Here is a 19,087-nt window from a genome sequence, read left to right as displayed (position 1 = left end):
CTGAATCCGAGTCTTCTAACCCGGCCGTTAAACGACGAGCCCCGATTGCCTGTCGACGGTACATTATTTCATTCATTCCTTAGAGCCGTTGTTGGTGTCTAACAAAATTTCGTAGATGTCGGCGTATGAGAAGCAAATGTGTCCACGATCGTGCTCAACCTCCGTGTAAAGCCTGTGCTGAGGCCGGGTATGGTGCTGATGAATGGTAAAGCTGCGAAAGTGCTCTTTTGGCATCCGAGCTAACACTTATTCAACAGCACATTTTTGGAAAGAGGTCAACCAGATCATGATCGTGACTTTCGTCACCCTCGTGTCCGAGCAGATAAGTCAGGTCGACGAGAGCCAGTCAAAGCACGGCGTGACGTTCTTGACGCCCCGGTAAAACCTTCAAACAAATCAGCCAGCGAATGGGATCTTTTGCCTCCATTGCCAGAAATTATCGACGGCGTGAATCGATTTACGCGACATTACTTTCAACTTGGTTTCATCCCCAAGGAGCAATTCTCGAGACGCCTTCTTCAAGATCACCAATCTGTTAGCGTCTTTCTAGTTGTCAGCATCCTCAGCATTTCGGCACGACTCAGTCCTCCTCTTTCGACCCGATATGGATCCGGCATGAAAGCAGCTGAGTTCTTTATGGAACGTGCGGCAGCCATCGCACCCAGTGAGATCTTTGTGTCCAAGTACACGTTAGAGAGCTGTCAAGCATTTTACCTACTCAGTATTGCGCAGCAAGGCAGTGGTATCAGGAACGAAAGTCATGTATGTGCAAAGTCCAAGATAAGGGGGTATGTGTGTTGCTGACCAACAGATGAATATGGGCATTGCTCTCCGGATGGCATCCGCGCTACGCCTACACTTGGAAGAAACGTACGACATCGCCAACCCGACACCCGATACTATAATTCGTGGGGAGTCTGCACGTCGAACTCTAGTAAGTTATTCGGGTCACATTGCGGATCAGTAAATTTGCTGAAAACCATTGCCAGTGGATGTTACATAGTCAGGACCAATTACACTCGGGCCCCCACTCACCTATATCTCTTTCTGCATCGGACATTACCGCTCTTCTCCCATGTAATGAGGATGATTTCGCCTTGGGGCGAGAACCCCCTTCGCGGGCTGCTCTTGAAGGCTCCCCACCATCCATCAGTAACCCAGCACTCATCTGTGACCCCAGTCGGTCTCTCTTTGCATCCCTTATTCAAGCTCATGGTTTCTGGGGCATTATCACTCGACGTGCTGTTAGCTTTACCCGCAGTTCTTATCCGTGGGAGCCAGAGAGCAAGTTTGCAACTGTCTCAAGGAAACTCGACGTTTGGGAAAATAGCCTACCCCCGAACCACCGATGGAGCGAAGTCACGTTTGGTGAACACAAAGCGGAAGCACAAGACTTAGTAAGTGCATTTTCCCATTGTAAACTAAAATATTGACTTTCCAGGCATATCTAGGAGTGACTATGATACCGCGCCTTTGCAATATCGTTCTTAGGCGCCCCTACTTAGTGGAGTGAGTTCAGGATCCCCTCTACGCTACCATGACTGACCCTTGCAGCATCTTAACGTTTTCTCCTGAATACAAACAACGACCGGCAGCTTTCACGAAGATTGCGTACGAACTTTTCTCCAACGTCCGTGCTCTCTACACACAAATCGACGCCCAGTTCACGGGCCGTGCTTCAGATGAAAGCGTGGGTGCTCAAATGGCAGCGTTCTGTGTCTACACATGCGGCCTTCTTTCCACATACTTGTGCCATTATCCAAGCAGTAAGCGCTCTTGCCTCTGCTTATTGGGACATCGAACAATTAATTCCTTTCAGTCTGCCCAGATCCTAACATCAGCCGCGACGGACATATGATGTACCAGAGAACCCTATCCATCCTGTTGGAATGCAAAGAAGTCTGGCCCCTCGCATCCCGTTGGGCAGATGCCCTCGAGCGATTTGCTCAAGATCCCACTGGCGCTCTTACATCGGAAACCGGCATGGCGGACGGGAGAGATCCTGTTCCTCATCCAGTAATTGACATTCCTGCTGTGGCTCCCGCGTCCCCTGGCACATCGCCTGCTTCGTCCATCTACAGCCGACAAGCTAGTTCCATAGAGCCGGGCCCTTCTTCTCTACAATCCCCATCTCCGCATGGTATATCTGCTACTTTATCGGCAACGCATATACTGCCATCCCATTTCCCCCCGCCTCAAATCCAACAACAGCCCCAAATGCAGCAGCACCAGCTTCAGGTCCACCAACACCACCAGCACCGCCAGCACCGCCAGCACCGCCAGCATCATCAACCGCCAGCGCCGATAATTACGCAACATCAGTCGTTTGTTCCTCATCAGCTCCAGCCACAGCTGTACATGAGTCCCAATGAGATTGCTAACCTCGACATTGTTATGGGAACATTTGATCAGAGCGCTATGCAAGGTTACCAAATGGCGCCACAGTGCAATCCTCCATTGACTTCCACTACCCCAACAGTTGCGGCTATCCCACCTGTACCGCACAGCGCTCCTGCAGACGGCTATGAGAACGAACTGAACTTTTACTCTTATGGATCTCACGACTGGGTGCCTTCAGGTAACGTCTTTGACGGCTATAACTAAGTTCCCTCTCGAACATCAAGACGCCTATCAACAAACAATATATCACTATACCCGCAGAAAATTTGTAGTCCATCTACATCGAACCATGAATCTGCACCATTACAGAGAGTATCTTAAGCGCATATCATTCATTTATTATTGTACTTCGAACTAGAATCGGGCTGGTGTAGAATATTGTCCACTCAGATGGATAGATTTTGCATTAGTTGTGGCAGACGGGAAGAAGATATCCCAATAGAATAGAGCCGACATCGCACGCTTTGTACGCGATGTCTAGTTATAGCACAACTGCACGAAGCTCACGAATGATTAATAAACTAAAACCACCGCCGGGCGTTTGAATGAGTATCTCATCGAGTAGACCCCAACATCCGATCAAAAAGATGAGTCTCCGTTTAGAGATACTTATAACATCACGGTAAGATTCAACTGATTCGCAATGCAATAAATATGAGCCGACGATTGTTTTAACTATCGACAGCTACAGACGAGCTCACTTGATGCTCTAGTCCGGAAAGTTTCGTTTCAACATGTCTTTTCGCTCATCTCTAAAGTCCCCTACACACTCCTAGTTTTGAAGCCACTCCTCAAGAATTCCACCGAGTTCCACAAGAGTGGCCTGTCCGAGTACGCCGTCTTCAACCTTCCCTAACACTTGAAAGGGAATCCAAGACAGACTCCATGGGCCGAAACAACCAATGTCGCAAAAGCAGAAAAAATAGAGTGATAAACCGGCCGCCTTGACTCCCCTATCCTCTACATGAGTTTTGAATCGCCGCCGCTTTCCATCCGTGCAGGGCATACATGACTTCTCTATTCCTTCATTGCATCTTAATAAATAGACAAAAGGGTGCATTTTGCAATGTGTAGTGATGTGTAGTGTAGTGATGTGACGTGATAAGGGGATTGTGAATACATCGTGTGGCGATAATATGGTAGGTGAAGCGTCGTGATGGGGTATTTGAATTACTGTAGTGTCATATGGGGTCTATATACATGCAAGGGTCATGGGGATCGTGCTATGATTGGGGGAGGGGGAAGGGGATATCGTTGTTTCAGGCGGCAATTGCTCGCCGTGAGATTGGGAATCTCGTGTGCCAGACTAGTTAGCCATAACAGTCTGGGAACCACCCAGCTGGCGCTTGACCTGCTCGCGGGCCCAGCGGGCGGTTTCAATAGTCCTAGGCTGGAACTCTCGGTTGGTCTTAGTCTCCTTGATCATAGCAGTGACCCATTCCTGACGGAAAGCTTCAACCAGTTCGCCGTTGGGGTAAGCATCAGCAAGGTCGCTGTTTATGTTAGTCTAGTTCATGAAATAGAGTTATGGATGACTTACCCAATAACACCCATAGAGGCTCGCATCAATGACTCGCTTCGGTTGGTGTCATTGGCAATGAGGTTCAGGACATTGAACATGGCGGGCACATATTGCTGCAGGGCTTGGGCTGGGAGTAGTTAGTAATGGCTACAGAGTTTCGGACTCTAATTAACTTACTCTTCTCGCTAACCTTCATGGCACCAATAATGCCACCCCAGGCATCCATAATACCTTCGCGGAGAGAGACGACATAATCGTACATCTCGTAGGGGCCATCGGGAGAAGCGGTAACAGTCGAGGCCTGCTCCAGAACCTGGGCGACCACGGACAAGTAAGTCTCGAAGTGACCACCGATAGCGCCAGCAATATCACCGAAGCATTGCAGGATGGCAGGCTTGAACTGGTTGGCAAGGGCGGTACTCTGTAATTGGTTAGATGCCTGAAGCTCAGGAGCGGGGGTAGGGGGTGGGCATACTCGGAGGTTGTTAAGAAGGTAGTTCATGAAGTTATCGCAGTAAGGTTGGCTTTGCTCGCCAAGGGATCGAGTAATATCGCTGACCAGGCCAATAGCCATGGAGCAGAGACTGGGCTCCTCCTGGTTTCCAAGGGCGTTGTACAAGAAGGGAGCAAAGGCGTCCATGTACTTGAGGAAATCCTCCTCCATCGCAGTCGAAAGGGTGCTGATGGTAGCAAAGACAGCGTCAGGAACACTGGACTTTCCACCAACACTGTTGAGAATGGCGAGGAGGATCTGCATGATGCGGTCACCCTGGGGAATGATCTCCTTGTCAAGTCGAGAGATGATAGCCTGGAGGACAGTGCACAGACTGTTCTGCATCTCCTCAAGAGTCATCTTATCCTCAACGCTAACAACCTGGCTCTGCAGAGGCACGGTCTCTTCAAGACGCTTGATGATAACGTCAGAGAGAGAGGCGATAGGCTGCAAGCTCTCGGACGCGGCGTTCTGGACAAAAACGTTGAGCACCTCATAGGCAGCAGTTCGCACCGATGTCTCGGCGTCTGTGCGGGCAGTCACGTCAAGCAGAGAGCTGACAGCGTTGTTGAAGTGAGGGGTGATGGCGTTGGAAGAAGCGCCAAAATCGCCAGCGAAACGCTCAGCCAAGTTCATCAGGGCCCAGCAGCATGATGGTGCCATCTTGGCACTGCTGAGTAGACCCTTGAAGAGAGACTCGATCAACGTGGGCAGTTGTGTCTGGGGGTCAATAGCCTCGGAGCAGGCCTCTGTGATTCTGCCAAGAGCGTAGGCGGTCGAATCCTTGACGTGCAGAGACTGATCGTCCATCATAGTGATCAAAATGGGCAGAGCCTGCTTCACGATAGGGTCTAGGACCTTCTCATCGGGACCTTCCATAATAGCACCGAAAGCGGAAACAGCGGCATCTCGGTTGTGCCAGTCTTCGTGGCGCAGGTTGCTCTCAACAAATTGCAGCACAGGGCTGATGATAGTAGCACCAACGGCTTGGGCGTACAGCTGCAGACACTGGTAAGCGGCGCGCGACAGGTTGTACTCGTCGTCGGTGGCGTCCTCGTCCTGCTTGGTGAGAAGCATCAGAAGGACTGGAACGACCTCGTTGGCAGCGACGCGAGCGAAGTTGTAGAAAGGGCGCATTTGATCGGAGCTCTCGACCTGAGCATTGTCGTCCTCAATAGAGATCTCCTCTTCACAGACAGTACTCCAGAACTCGACAGCCAATTTAGCAACATCCTCGTCCTCAGACTTCATGCCAAGAATAGTAAGGCCGAACAGAGCCTTCTCCATGTAGAATCGCATATTCTCGTAGTAGAGGGCCATAATTCGGTTCAGGCAGCCAAAGGCACCCTGCTGTATCCTGGAATCGTCGGCCTGTGTAGCCTCGCAGACGACCTGCATGATGTAGTTTCGCTCGCCCTCGTGCTTGAAGTTGTTGCCGACGAATTCGAGTGAGTCACCCAGAGCGGTAATGGCCGCAAGTCGAACTTCAATGTTAGTTTCCTCCTTTCGGGCACCCTGCACAACAGCGGTCAGGATAGCATTTGAGTGTGTTACAAGAGCCATGCGCAGTTCTGGGTCTTGGCTTTCGCAGATGTAGCCAATAGTGGTCAAAGAAGACTGCTTCTGGTGGTCGGCACCCTCGCTAACATTCTTGACGAGATAAGGTAGCAGGTCGTTCCACTGGCCACGGGGCAACTCGATGGCGGCGATAGAAGAGATAACCTGGGCAGCAGCAGTGCCGGCCTGGGTGTTGGAGGAGTTCAGAGTCTGGAGGGTGAGCTCCTTGACTCGGTTCTTGGTCTCATCATCTGTTTGCTGCAACCACTTTGCTTGCAATTCTTGGTGACGAGCAAAATCTCGGGTTGTGAAGGCGTTCTTGAGGGCGATACCGGCGGCGGCTCGGATAGAGCCATCGGCGGAGTCGTTTGCTAGCTCTTGTACGAGGGTTGCGAGGTATAGGGGCTAATAAATCGTCAGCCAGTGATCGAAAAAGGAAGGGAGGATCAGGGGTGGCATACAAAGTTGCTCTCGGCAGCTTGGGTGAGTTGCTGCTCAGCAGCATTTCGCAGGTTCGCATCTGTTGCAGATTAGCATATTTGATTCGTGGCGAGTGTCCGAGAGGTTCGATCGGTGAGAAAGGGCGAGGAAAACTCACCAGGCGAAAGCGAATTTGCGAGCACTTGATTTATCTCTGAGCTCGACATTTTGGCTGCTTAGGAACGTCTCGTCATGCGGTTTTGGCGAGTGTCAATAGTGATTATCAAGGCGCGAATAGGCGTAAAGTTGGGAGAATGAAGAATAAGAAAGGAAAAGAATAGAGCCTTGAGGTCGTTAGGCGAACGTGTCGATAAGTTTAGATGGAAGAGAGAACTGTTTAGATGAGGCGGAGAGGCGGGGGTTTTTTCCACGACGGGGGCTCAGTCCAGGAGAGGAAAAGAACGGGTATGAGGGTCGAACGAGCTTGGCGGGCCAAACGATGGACGGGACGGGGCGCCTTGTTTGGTCTGATTTGATGCCTGCCTTTGGGGCGAGACTTTTGACGGGCAGGTACCAGAGAAAAGCAGTTAATCGAGAGTTTGAAAGGGGAAAATTGCTTGATTTGCTGCAAGAAAAGAAGTTATTTTTCTTTGATTTAATGTTGCAAAAAAAGAAGGACAGAGCAAAGAAGTAACCTCTTTGGATTGAAGGCTGAATCAAGGCAGTCGGGCAATTGCAGCACCTAGGTACGTTTGCACCTGTGAAGTCCGCTACCGCCACTTGGAGAGAGATGCACTGTAAAGCACTGTGCAGTGTTGATCATACAAGCCAAAGGGTCGTCTTTGCCTGGTGTTGAACTTAACAGTACAGTCTGCCTGGATTCAAGATTAAGAAGTGCTTCATTGGCTTCATTTCTCTACTGAGGGTCTATTTGTTTACTTCGGAAGCAGAGTCTTCCACTGCCCAGAGGTCTCCCATCATTGCAGTAATGATTCACTGTTAAGCTTCAGAGAGCCCCTCCACACCGACGGCCATACCATTTCGCTGCAGAATACCAACTACGTCAAGGAAGTCTTCAAGCTCGTTTGCCTAAGAAAGAACATTGTCTGCTTGACTCATAAACTTAAGCTGCACCCTATGAAAAGTCTTTATTCTCAGACCCGTCAAGTCTGTTGGCCACTCGTCTATCTTGATTCCAAGAATGCCCTGTTAGCTCCAGGCACCTGATCTGCTATGAACCTCCGCTATGAACGCATAATCTCTCTGCTAGGTGGAAGAATCTCGCTTAATTTGCAACCGCACTGTATCCTTCACAGTGCCCCGCGACGCTGGGAAATTGACACAGGTCTGGCCCTTTCACTGCACAGTGCAGAGTCAGTGCCTGACTTCGGCAAGTATCTCCCCTCCAACGTCAAGTACCGCCAGGCAATCTCACATGAAAAGGCAGGGCAGAGCAGAGCAAAGGCCATCTAAGTTATGAGACGGACGATAGTGCCCTGGCTAACGACGGTTAGAGAATTTAATCCAGGTACAGCACGAACATGTCTTTTGGATGATGGGAGAAATGGTCTGAAACTAACGGCTCTCATTTCATGTTTGAAATTATCATTTTGTCTAGCTGATACACAACAACCCCTTTCTTCCACTCCAAACTCCCTTTGCCAATTTTTATTTTTTTTCTCTGTTTGTGTTGATTCTTTCGAAGTAAATAGGTCCACCCTTCCACAGCAACCAACGCCGCCGATGGATAACTCATTTATCAACGCATCTTGGGCCGCTATGGTGCAGCGTCAAACTGAAGCTGACTTGTCAAAATGAGGGCCCCTTGTTCGCTTCGTCTTGGTTTCTCGTCTTCCATGTGTTTCCAGGGGTCCAGTCTGGGGAAACGCCCTGTCCTGCGACTCACAGGCCATGTAATGCACATCATAACCGGTGCCGAATAACGATGTCTCTTTACAACCTTGAACGTTTTACTATCGGAAAGGTCGACAGGCTTCGTCGTGAGTTGTCTACATCTCCATGCTGGCTCTTTTCTCAGCTCCACAATGCTCATATTGTTTGGGTTCTCCTCTTGCCCTGGTTGACGCTTGTCGACCCCATAGACCCATTCATATTCTAGCCCTTGACGATGTCTGCGTCGAATAGATTCGTTACGAGAGGACCACTGAGGCAAACATATCTTTACCAACGGATTGGCTACATGCAGCTCTGCGGAGCAGCCAGAGAGGTTTCAGCTAAAATGGATCACGTAGTGTAGAGTCTGTTTATTAGGACGTTCGGCCATTCACTTTCGTCTCCCCAAAGGCTAGACAATAACTGTTCTGCTAACCAGTAACCGTGGATACTGGAGTCAATTTGGCAGCTGTCTTTCTCTTTCCTAAGCCTTCCTTTTGGGACTCTTTCAGCATCCCGCAGCTCGAGCTTCACTCAATATTAGACTAGCCAAAATTCCCCTTGTTTGGAGTTAAGAAATCACCTTGTGTAGTCGAACCATACTAGATAGTTGCGAAGGCAGATTTGCAAACATTCAATACGTAGGACTACATAAACTTCCATGCTGTCAAGGAGCGACTGCATTGCAACCATAATATCGAGTGCCTGGGGTTGAGCCAAAGCCCATGAGGTCACCAGTCTACCCCTCCCTTCTTCAGTCAACAATCACAGATTTTTATTGTCAAATGTTGTGGGATATGCAGATAACTTCATTAACAGTATCTATTTAACCCTCGTAGAACCTTTCCTAGACAGGCATATCTAAGTTTGCACAAAGCAACTAAACTATTCTGTCTCTCATACTCTCGGCAGTCAACCTTCCTGCTGACCTGATCGATAGTCCGACTTGAGGTGATAGGTTATGGCACCAGCATTCTCCATGCGTTCGAGCAGACTAGGTACGCGCTGTGGACTCTTAGTGTCACCCACCAGGAGGAAGGATGCACGCGGGCACTTGGACATGACAACAGTAGTCATAGCTTCGGTCATTAGATGGGCGTCATCTATAACGACAAAGTCCACTTGCAAGCCGGTATGGCTCACAATCTGTTCGAGAGTGATGGGGGTGCAGCAAACAATCTTGACCTTGTCTATCAAAATGTGAGATAGCAAGTCACGAGCAAACTGATTGTTCCGAACATGATTGAGATCGAACATTTCGGGATCATGGAGCTTCTGTCGGTAGGCGTGGAGATAGTCGGCCCATTCATCTGGGTTCGCCTGAGCAAGCTGCTTGGCATACTCCGAGATGGTAGTTGCGCCACGCGAGGCTGATCGCTTCTCGAATTGGGTGCGAGTTTGATGGTTGACATGCTCAGCCAGAAGCTTATCCTGATCCGTGGCAGAGGGTTCGCCATCGGTCGGTATGAGATCAGGCTGTTTGTCTGACGGGGAGAACATGTTGTCCATCTCGCACTTCCAAGTTCGCGCTCTGAGAGTGAAGACTTCAGGTGCCTTGGCAGACAGTCTGACTTTTGCGTTATCGCACAATCGGTCTTCAGCTGCAACCCATGCGACTTGTGCGGTACGCGCAACTGGCTCAACTGGTTCGTCTTCAAGTTGCGGAGCCGGCGGGATATGGTCATTCAGACCAACCGGAGTCTGCGTCTAGCTAGACTCCGATGATTTCTGATCAGCCATACCGAAGTCGTTATGAGGTCCGCCAAGTTGACCGATGCCATCAGTGTCTGGAGCGATACCTGGTGCAGTCTCAGCAGCGGGAGGCACATCTTGGTCAACGACAAACTCCTGGTTGACAGCTGACGCAGTCTCAGTAGCAGGAGGAGTAGTAGGCGCATAGCGATAGAGGGGATCTCGAGGGACCGATGACGCTTCAGAAAAGCTTTGCGAGTCAGGGAAAGGAACCGCATCTTGGTGAAAGACGGGAGCTTCAGCAACGCTTGACGCTTCAGAAGAATTTGGCGCGTTGGAGGAAGGAACCTAACAATAAGGTGTTAGTATACGAGGTTGAGGTTTGAAAATAGCCACGCGTAACTTACGAAATCGGTGTTCTCTTTTGCCCAACCCTTGATCCAGGCAGGGGCATTAGCAGGTACTACCGGACGACTAGCCATAATGACAGCTGGCGATAGGTAGTGTTCGAATGATAGATAGTGTTTATGCGAGTAACGGTCTGATGGGTTGTGATGGAGAAGGATAAAGATCAAGAGTGGAGGTGTAACTCGCGAGAAAAGATTTTCAGAAGGTAGGAGAAATTAGGCAGCAGTAGTGAAAGGAGGGTAGAAGTAAATAGAAGATTTCCTTTGTTTCAGGTGTTCAATGCTGGCGAAGAAGAAAAGTCCCAATGATCGACCTAGATTACCTAGGCAACAACTCGCTCGAAGGGGTGGGACGTGATTCAGTTGTTGCGCTCACAACTGCCCAATCTCCCAAGAAGCCACACTCGACTAACTAGGAGAGTACCGAAACGCTTTCTCGAAACGAGTGCGCGCGAATCAGCCTATGTTGTGTTTGACTATCGCAAAGACAGGAAACGGAAAGGGGAAAAGGGGAAAAGGTATTCAGCACGAGATGTTGTACGGCGTGAATCACAAACTCTCCAGGCAGCAGGCAAACGTTTTGGTTAGGTAGGTAAGAGGTAAGAGGGAGGTGTTGAAGCGCAGCTGCGCACAGCTGGCGAGGAGTGAAAAATAACGCCAACGACCAACCTAGAGATTATCCAGGCAACAACATGGTCAGAGGTCGGGGACGGTTTTCATCTGATGCGCCTACAGATGCCCCAATCCCCAAAAAGACACGACAGACTTTTTGGAGAGCACCAAAACGCGACGAGGGCGCGCGAGTTGGTCGATGTTGTGTTTGAGGAGAGAGAGTGTGGTAGGTAGAGAGGGAGGGAGAGAAGTAACGTTATATAGAGGATTCAATCATGTCGCCAGCAATTAATTTATGTGTAAGGATGTGAAGAGAAAAGAGAAAGGAAAAGGAAAAGAAAAAAGAGCAGGAGAGAATTTAAGGCATCGCAGGAGAACGGCTGGCTAAGTGACCACAGCTTGAACTTGTCTGGAGAATATTGCAGCTGGCTTGCACTGCACTGGCGCCTGCAGCACTTGGGGACTTTTTATTGGGCTGCCTCTTGAGCTGTTTGCAAACCTCTTGTTTACTACGAGCACCTTCCTATTGAGTGGGGGGAGTGAGCTATTCAGACGTACTGACCGGATTACCTATAAGCTGTTTATGTAGTAGACTGTCAAGCTTCTTATCTGTGCCTAGTTAAGCAACTGCCTAGACACACAGAAGCCTATTACCTAACTTAGATAACTTAGGTACTAAAGCTTGGAGTAGACTATCCTAATATTTAGGATATTCTTCACTAAATCTCGCTTGTTTTTTGACCTACTTGACATTGTCCTAGTAGGAGTAAATATTCCAACTCCCTTGCCTGCGCTGATTCCGCAGGGGGAACACAAACACTACTCACTTTCACCTAGACTCGCGAATAAATTAACAAACCAATCCCACATCTCTCTTTTCACTCGCCAAATCCCCATCATTGTATCATCCTGTAGTCGTATTGAAAGCTGAATGCATCATACACCGAGAGACGATGTTTTGCTGATCTGCGCTGCATGCTCTCCACAGCACCTACAGTGTCAGCATCAATGAATATGAGGGACTACTTCATCAGGATATTGCCGTCCCTGGCAGGCCCAGGTTATCTAAAACCTCATCTGCAGATTTATTCTACAGTCTTTTCAGGCTATCTACCAAAGTCCAATAGTTAAGTCGTGCTCAGAGGGTGGGAAGACAGTCAGAGGTTGGTGTAAGTCACCGGGTTAGTCAGCAAGTATGCATGTCATGTGTTGATATCAAGCTGGTGCCCCCCACTGGATCTAAAGTTTACCAGAATAGAGATGCTATCAGCATCTAGGGCGACAGCTGGTGCAATCTCAGGAGCGGCAGGCTCATCTTGGTTCAAGTCAGGAGCTTCAGCAACGCTTGGTGCTTCAAAAGCACTTGTCGCGCTGGAAGAAGGAACCTAGCAATAACGTATCAGTCAGTATACGAGGTTGAGGTTTGAAAATAGCCACAGGTAACTGAGAAACTTACGAATTCAACACTTCTTCTTCCCCACTTCTTGAACCAGTCAGGGGCCTGGTCAGGTACCTTCCGGCGGCCGGCCATGATGATAGTTGGCGACGGTCTTCGTGTGATGGACAGTGTGTTTAGTAATATACAGTATAATCTTTGAGTGAGTAATGGTGTGATGGTTTGTGATGGAGAAGAATAAAGATCGAGAGTGCAAAAGGTGTACCTCGCGAGAAACGAAATGTCGCGCAAGGCTTGGGGATAAGTATCTCGTTCCAGTTGAAACAATTGCGTCTTGGAGATGATGATGTCTTTGCTGGCGATGTCAACACGAAGTGTCCGAATCTTGGGAACTTCTTGGGCGATGTCCAAGGCAGGATGACCGTCGGATATGAACGATGGGAACGGGTCAGTGACTTTAGTTGAAGAGGCAAGCTCTGACACCTGCTCCATCTGCTTATGGTATAGAAGGGGAAACCTGTTGTCACCTCTCGTCAAACATTCGTGGCGCTAACCCTGGCTGACTTGCAATATTAGCCACACTCAAGAGGCGATTCAAAGAAGCCTGGGAACTCCATCAGGCGGCGACAACGATGCTGCGGAGGCCATGGCAATCGAGCGGGGGCTATGGCGATCGAATTGCTCTTCCGATTAGCCATGTGTAGAAGTCCTTATATATGATATCTGAGTCCCACGTTTCGACATGTGTGGTTGATTGGTGACCTCTTTGACGAGAATGGGCTGGTGCTCGCCATGCGCTGCGTCTTCGCCTTCCTCTTCATCTTCGTTCGCTACACCCCAACCACATCCTTCACTACAGGAAATCCGGTGGCGCGTGTTTCTTTCCATGATCCCAAAGGGCGAGGAGTCCCGGAACGAGCCATAGCTGCCAACGAAGGCAGTCATATCTGGGTTTCTATGCCCCCAAACCCTGGCGACCTATCGAGATATTGCCTGGACTATTATATTATCGGACTATTATGTTATACTTTGGCCTACCTGCAGAGGAAGTCAAACGTTTACGGCAAAAGCAGTCATATCTGAGCTTCTATGCCTCCAAACCCTAGCAACACATCGAGATGTTACCTGGACAATTATATCGCATTTGGCTCTACCTGCAGAGGAAGGTGTTGAACCAAAGTGCTGAGCTCAGGTCTGCAAGCAGTTGCAGAACTTCTCTAATAACTCATCTATAAGTTGCTCTCTAGAATCCGGCACTAAACCATATAAGTCCAAAGTGTAGTTACACTTTTTACCTTTTATATCCATCCCTTTTATTTATAGTATATACACTAGGTCAAGTTGAACTAATAAAACCTCTAGTCCTTGAAACAAATTATGCCACCCTGAGAGCCCCTGTAGAATGGGATAACATTATATACGAATACGGCATCGCTTGGCTTCCTTTATTTAAGCCTCTACGAGCTGGGAATTCAGCCAGCAAGCAAGCAGAGATGCAGGTTGATCAACAAGTTCCTTCCCAAGACCTGTGTGTTGATACAAATAAAACTTTCTAACGGGAAAGTAATCTATCAACCCAAAGCAATCTATGGTCTAGCTTATGCACCTAAGATTAAACGAGCTTCTCATAGGAAGGACAATCCTCCCAAGTTTACAGGAGGGTTCGATTATCCCGGGCCACGAAACGCTGGGGCCTCTACCGATGGCACTAAGCTACCCATCGCCCCAGAGATGAATATCTTTTATATATATATATATATATTATCAGCCAGCTTGGCGGACTTACGAAACGTTTGCTATCGTACGTCGCAAAGTTGCTACCAATCGGGTTATGCAAATTGCTTTGAAAGCGGCATACAAGATGTTGTCTCCCTAGAGTAACAGGTTACATACTCAAAGATCCTTGACATGGCAAACTGCGGACTCCAAACAAATTAGGAATCAATCAGGAGGTTTTCGATGTCCTAAAGGAAGCAGGTCTTGTAAGTAAACCGGGTACGAGCTAGCACCCTTGCTAACGATAGAACAGGACAAGGGCAACATGTAATGCCTGGAACTTCTCTCAGAGACATCAATCCGTATCTGTTTTTTTGTTTTTTTTCGAGACCAGCTTCCATGTAGCTTGGTGGCAGGTCTTGGAGTACATCCACATGTATGCTGATCCTTATGCGGACATGCTTGCTAGAACACGACGGCCAAGGACAAGACCAAGAAAGCTTGCCAAAAGGCATTAGGCCTCTTAACTTCCTAGTAAGAATTCTACCTTGTTTCTGAGCCTAAGGCTGCTGCGATGTATGCTCTGCATGGACTTGACCTGTATAGACTGAAAGTTAGGGAACAATCGTTGTGGTTGATGCTGGTGGTGGTACTGTCGACTTGATCTCCTACACTATTACCAGCCTTAAGCTTGCCAGAACGCGACGGCTTGCCAAAACACAACATAGTGGCTACGTTGGTCTCTCGTACAACAACTTCCAGATTGAAGGCGTGGAGTCTCCTGAGAATCCCGTCCCACCGACAGACACGTTTATCGACAGTGAATAACAGACGCTCTCCGTCATGTGACCGAGAGTCGCAATCCTTCGAGACGAACCTACATTACACAATGGCCTGTGTCCAGCTCCAACAAGGAGGCAGAATCTAGCGACAAGGTACCCTCATGTGTTATGAGACAAGGTCAAGATTATTTGCTGCACCGCAAGGACTGGAAGTCATTCTTTGGTCTACAGCGCGCAACTAGCCTATTCGAACGCATAGAAGATAGCATTCAATATCAGCTAAAGTCAGACTACCGATCAGGACATTAGAAACATAATATCAGTTAAACAATTGATCACAACACTATATCTTTTAAGGCATCATTCAATGATTGCAACCTTGTACAAGCCCTTTTGAACAAGGCACCCGCTAGCCGTCAAGATACGAAGCATCTAACTGAGCATATTAACCATTAAATACAGGCCCATTTTGACAAGGCGTTAGCATTGCGTATTCCAACTACTATCTCGGAATATGCCAGGTACTTGCTGAGCTGAGCCTAGATGAATTGGCTGACTGACTATCTCTACGCCTACCGACAGAAGCTCTATAATCCAACAATTAGTATGCTTGTGACTTACTATCTGACGTTTTGACAGATGAGGTCGATATCGCCGGGAGTATGAGAGACAGAATAGTTTAGTTGCTTTATGCAAGCTTGGATATACTTTCTGTAAAAGGTTCTACGAGGGTCAAATAGATACTGTTAATAAAGTTAACTGTAGATCCCACAACGGTTGACAATAAAAGTTTGATTGTTGAATGTCAGAAGAAACGACCGCTAAGAGCATAATAGCATAAGGGACGAAATAGTTTAATTGTTTTATGCCAGTTTAGACCTGCTCTTGGGTTATTTTATTCTGATAACCTAAGCCTTGGACCCGGGGAGGGATCTATCATCGGTACCGGTTTTCCCTCGAAGCTTCTGACTGAATTCTGGAATCCCATTTAGATCTATGTCCTCTTCTGTCCCCAGGTAAATATTGCAATAACATTTAAAGAACTTTTAACCGGACAGCAGAAAGGAAGAAAGGACCAAGGATAGGACAGGACAAGTCGTTCCTTAAACATATATCAGGAAGACAATAAACAAGAATTTGCTCTTATACCTTGCAGTGCGTAGTATTGCCATGGTCTTGGCGAGGACCTGTATTGATGTAGCATCTTTCCTTTCTGGCGGTGATCCATCAGGCTTTTGGACCCCTCGCAATCATGGACGGCTGAGCCGAGACCCATGAGGTCACCAGTCTGCCGTTGGTAAGTAAGTAGGCATGCAAACTCATAGCACCGTTTAAAGAGCAATGTTCATTGTTAAGAACGTATATTTGTTTATTTCTTGTCATAAATCGTAAATGTGCGTACCAACCAAGCATCTACATACATTTCATTTCATATCATTCCAATCCATCCCATTCCACTTCATCCGCTGTATATGATTTCGTAAATTCGTACAACCAAAGTTGTCCAGCATGAACTGAAAGCCCATCACTCGCGACACCAACATGTCTGTAGTTGCAAGAGGTATCCATTATCCAACACGCGGTTGTCCTTCTGAAAATGACTTTGAACAAGAACGCCAGCAAACAGAAACAATTTAACGCAGGTAGCCCCGGGGAGGGCGGCTATCGTAGAACGTCTCGCGTTCCGTCACGTCGTCCCAGCGAGGGTGGCTGTGGCTGTGTCGGGTACGGTCACGCTCATAATCAAATTGGAATTCTCTCTCATATTCGAGCTCTCGTGCGCGCTGCTTTCGAGATCGTCGGATCTCATCTGAAATATCAACTAGACGGAGAACATCGTCCTGGAATATGTTAATATCGTGATCAATGTGCATTTTGACTGGAAACTTACGTATTTGAGATAGTCCATGATATAGTAGAACTCCTTGGTCTCCTCATACTCATATCCTGAGCTCTCGATGGCCTCGCGGACAACGAGGTCCTTGGTAACCTCGGTCCACATGTCCTTGGGTGGTGGAGGAGCAGGTCGAGAACGCGATCGAGTCCTCTCAATGTCGATTTCTCTCTCGCGGTCGTAAATCGAAACGTTGACTCGTGTGTCACGGCTAGGGGGAGGAGAGGGCTCTCTAAGAGCAGGCTTGGGAGATGGCGCAGGGGCTGGAGCAGGCTGGCCATCTCTCTCAGGGATGAACTTGCTCTTTCTGCTGCCACTGTACCGCGTCCAGTTTGTCTCGGTGCTGCCGCCACCGATTCCATCCATTCGGATGCGCTCAGTACCTGGCGGAACGTCCACAAGAGTCCAGTCCTTGGTTGCGCCACCCCAGGCCTCACCCATTTTGCCTCGAGAGTCAATCTTGCCAGTGAGGTAGTCGCCTTCTTCATCGACAGCATTGGGTGTGGGCAGCGGAGCAGCGGAATGCGCTCGGCGACGGGAATCAGATTCTCGTCGAATCACGAGCTCGTCATCGCGGAAGTCGGATCGTCGTTCCTGGCTCTGCGATCGAGTACGAGATGTGCGAGAAATGTCCACCTCAGTCCTGTTTCTTGAGAGAGAAATATCAATATCAGTCTCCCGCTCGCGGACCCGGGACGGGGCACGAGGCGGAGGCTGAGGCTTGGGCTGGGGAGGAGGTGTAGGAGGTCTAGCTTTGATCATGCCTGCAACGGTTAACGTCTTGAACTGGCTTCCTATTAGGGTTTTAATGTACTTACCATGGTCGATATCACGGTAGTGCGTGATAACCTCTCGCTCAATTGTTGGTCCACGAATAGTCTGAGGCGGAGGGGGTGGAGGAGAAGGCTTAGGAGCAGGAGGAGGCGAAGGGGCTCTCTCACGCTCAATGATGCGAGTGCGAATGCGCTCCCGCTCTTCAACTGGTGGAGGAGGAGGGGGAGAAGGTGACTTTGGCCGCTCAACATATCGCACAACACGGGCTGGCGAGGGAGCTCGTTTGGGAGGTGGTTGAGAAGGCTCCCGAACTCGCTCTCGCTCGTAAACTCTAGTGCGAGAACGCTCGAGCTCGTGCTCATGGTCATGGTCGTGGGAAGAGTGGTGAGTACTGGGTGAGATGCTGCGGGGCCTTCGAATGATGCGCTCCTCTCGAACGCGAGCAACTGGGCTGGGACTTCTGGGACGGTGTCGGTCGATGGTCTCTACTTGACGCTGGCGCAGAACCATAGGGCCAGCTTCGGGTCGGCGACCATCATCTCGCAGAAATGCGGGTGTGCGAGACTCCTCTCGTGGAGGAGGGCTGATTGTAACGGTGCGACGACGATAGTCGACTTCGTCGAGTCCCTCAGGAGCAGATCGTCGAGGGGCGGGGTAGTAGTCCCTCTCCTCGAAATCGGTGGCCCTTACACGGGACATTTTGATTTGGTGTAATAAAAGGTTGTTTCCTGGTGGTTCGTACTGGCTTTGGTGCGATGTTGATGGCGCCAACTCAATTACTTTGACGGTTGCGTTGCGACAAAGAGCACGATATAGCTATTGCGTCACACTACAAGGTGGGGTTCTTCTGGCGATAAGCCTCGGACTCAAATGAGGTCTTGTCACGCAAACCAAAAGAATGCGATGCTTCTTATTGAAGGAGGGGAGAGGAGATGAAGGAGGAAGAAGAAACAACAGCCAAGAAGAATGGAAGAGAAAGAAAAAGAGTTTGAGAGTGTCAGGTGGGTTTAATGGCGCGCAAGCCAAAGCGCCGCAAGAATCAGGCCCCAGACGACCAAGGACGGAACATGGAAGCAAAGCAAAACGTCGTCATCCGACAGCAACGATGAGAGGGAACCCCCCGCCAAACAATAGGGTGTCAGCCGTGACCTTAATGGAGGGGCTGGGTTCTCGGCTGTCTGGGCTTGGGCTGGGCTGAATAAGGTACGGAGCGAGTTACTTGCTGGCTGCGCTGCTTCTAAGTAAAGTAAAGAGACCCGGTAAGGTGCCGTTGTAGTGGGCAAAAGCGGGGATAATGATATCTAGGCAGCCTGGTATGGGACAGAGTCGGTGCAAGATGGATGGATGGTGGCAGCGGTCCGCGACGGGAGAACTAAATATGGACGATGATCTTTCTTTCTTTTGAAGCTTCGTCGAATAGCATGTGGTGAGTTTGATTGAATGTGCGACTTGTGTAGAATCGTGAAATTGACTGCCTCAAAGACCTCTCCTTTGGCGAAGAGGTCAACCGAACAACTGACCGCAATAGA

The 19,087-nt window shown here is 49.1% G+C and overlaps 5 protein-coding genes across 5 annotated transcripts; 1 reads left to right on the top strand and 4 right to left on the bottom strand.

The window, feature by feature from the left end:
- Positions 1-115: 115 nt before the first annotated feature.
- On the top strand, positions 116-2,604 carry FIESC28_06557 (uncharacterized protein; the record flags this gene model as incomplete). The annotated part of the gene is made up of 7 exons (XM_031160700.1): positions 116-123; positions 258-762; positions 812-934; positions 990-1,397; positions 1,442-1,509; positions 1,555-1,766; positions 1,820-2,604. The coding sequence occupies 7 exons, from the start codon at positions 116-118 to the stop codon at positions 2,602-2,604; spliced, it is 2,109 nt and encodes a 702-aa protein (XP_031015078.1).
- A 1,102-nt stretch (positions 2,605-3,706) lies between these two features.
- Positions 3,707-6,619, bottom strand: FIESC28_06556 (uncharacterized protein; the record flags this gene model as incomplete). The annotated part of the gene is made up of 5 exons (XM_031160699.1): positions 3,707-3,893; positions 3,941-4,049; positions 4,100-6,377; positions 6,434-6,492; positions 6,571-6,619. The coding sequence occupies 5 exons, from the start codon at positions 6,617-6,619 to the stop codon at positions 3,707-3,709; spliced, it is 2,682 nt and encodes an 893-aa protein (XP_031015077.1).
- Positions 6,620-9,197: 2,578 nt separating this feature from the next.
- FIESC28_06555 (uncharacterized protein) lies at positions 9,198-10,459 on the bottom strand (the record flags this gene model as incomplete). The annotated part of the gene is made up of 3 exons (XM_031160698.1): positions 9,198-9,937; positions 10,028-10,325; positions 10,385-10,459. 3 exons carry the CDS (start codon positions 10,457-10,459, stop codon positions 9,198-9,200), a joined length of 1,113 nt encoding a protein of 370 aa, XP_031015076.1.
- Positions 10,460-12,198: 1,739 nt separating this feature from the next.
- Positions 12,199-12,527, bottom strand: FIESC28_06554 (uncharacterized protein; the record flags this gene model as incomplete). The annotated part of the gene is made up of 2 exons (XM_031160697.1): positions 12,199-12,381; positions 12,453-12,527. 2 exons carry the CDS (start codon positions 12,525-12,527, stop codon positions 12,199-12,201), a joined length of 258 nt encoding a protein of 85 aa, XP_031015075.1.
- A 3,997-nt stretch (positions 12,528-16,524) lies between these two features.
- On the bottom strand, positions 16,525-18,257 carry FIESC28_06553 (uncharacterized protein; the record flags this gene model as incomplete). The annotated part of the gene is made up of 3 exons (XM_031160696.1): positions 16,525-16,731; positions 16,782-17,548; positions 17,603-18,257. The coding sequence occupies 3 exons, from the start codon at positions 18,255-18,257 to the stop codon at positions 16,525-16,527; spliced, it is 1,629 nt and encodes a 542-aa protein (XP_031015074.1).
- Positions 18,258-19,087: the final 830 nt, after the last annotated feature.

The sequence above is a fragment of the Fusarium coffeatum genome, assembly GCF_003316985.1.
Source record: "Fusarium coffeatum strain FIESC_28 chromosome Unknown BRIP53273_contig_142, whole genome shotgun sequence".
NCBI classification, from domain to species: domain Eukaryota; kingdom Fungi; phylum Ascomycota; class Sordariomycetes; order Hypocreales; family Nectriaceae; genus Fusarium; species Fusarium coffeatum.
This window is presented reverse-complemented; position numbering and strand designations above follow the sequence as displayed.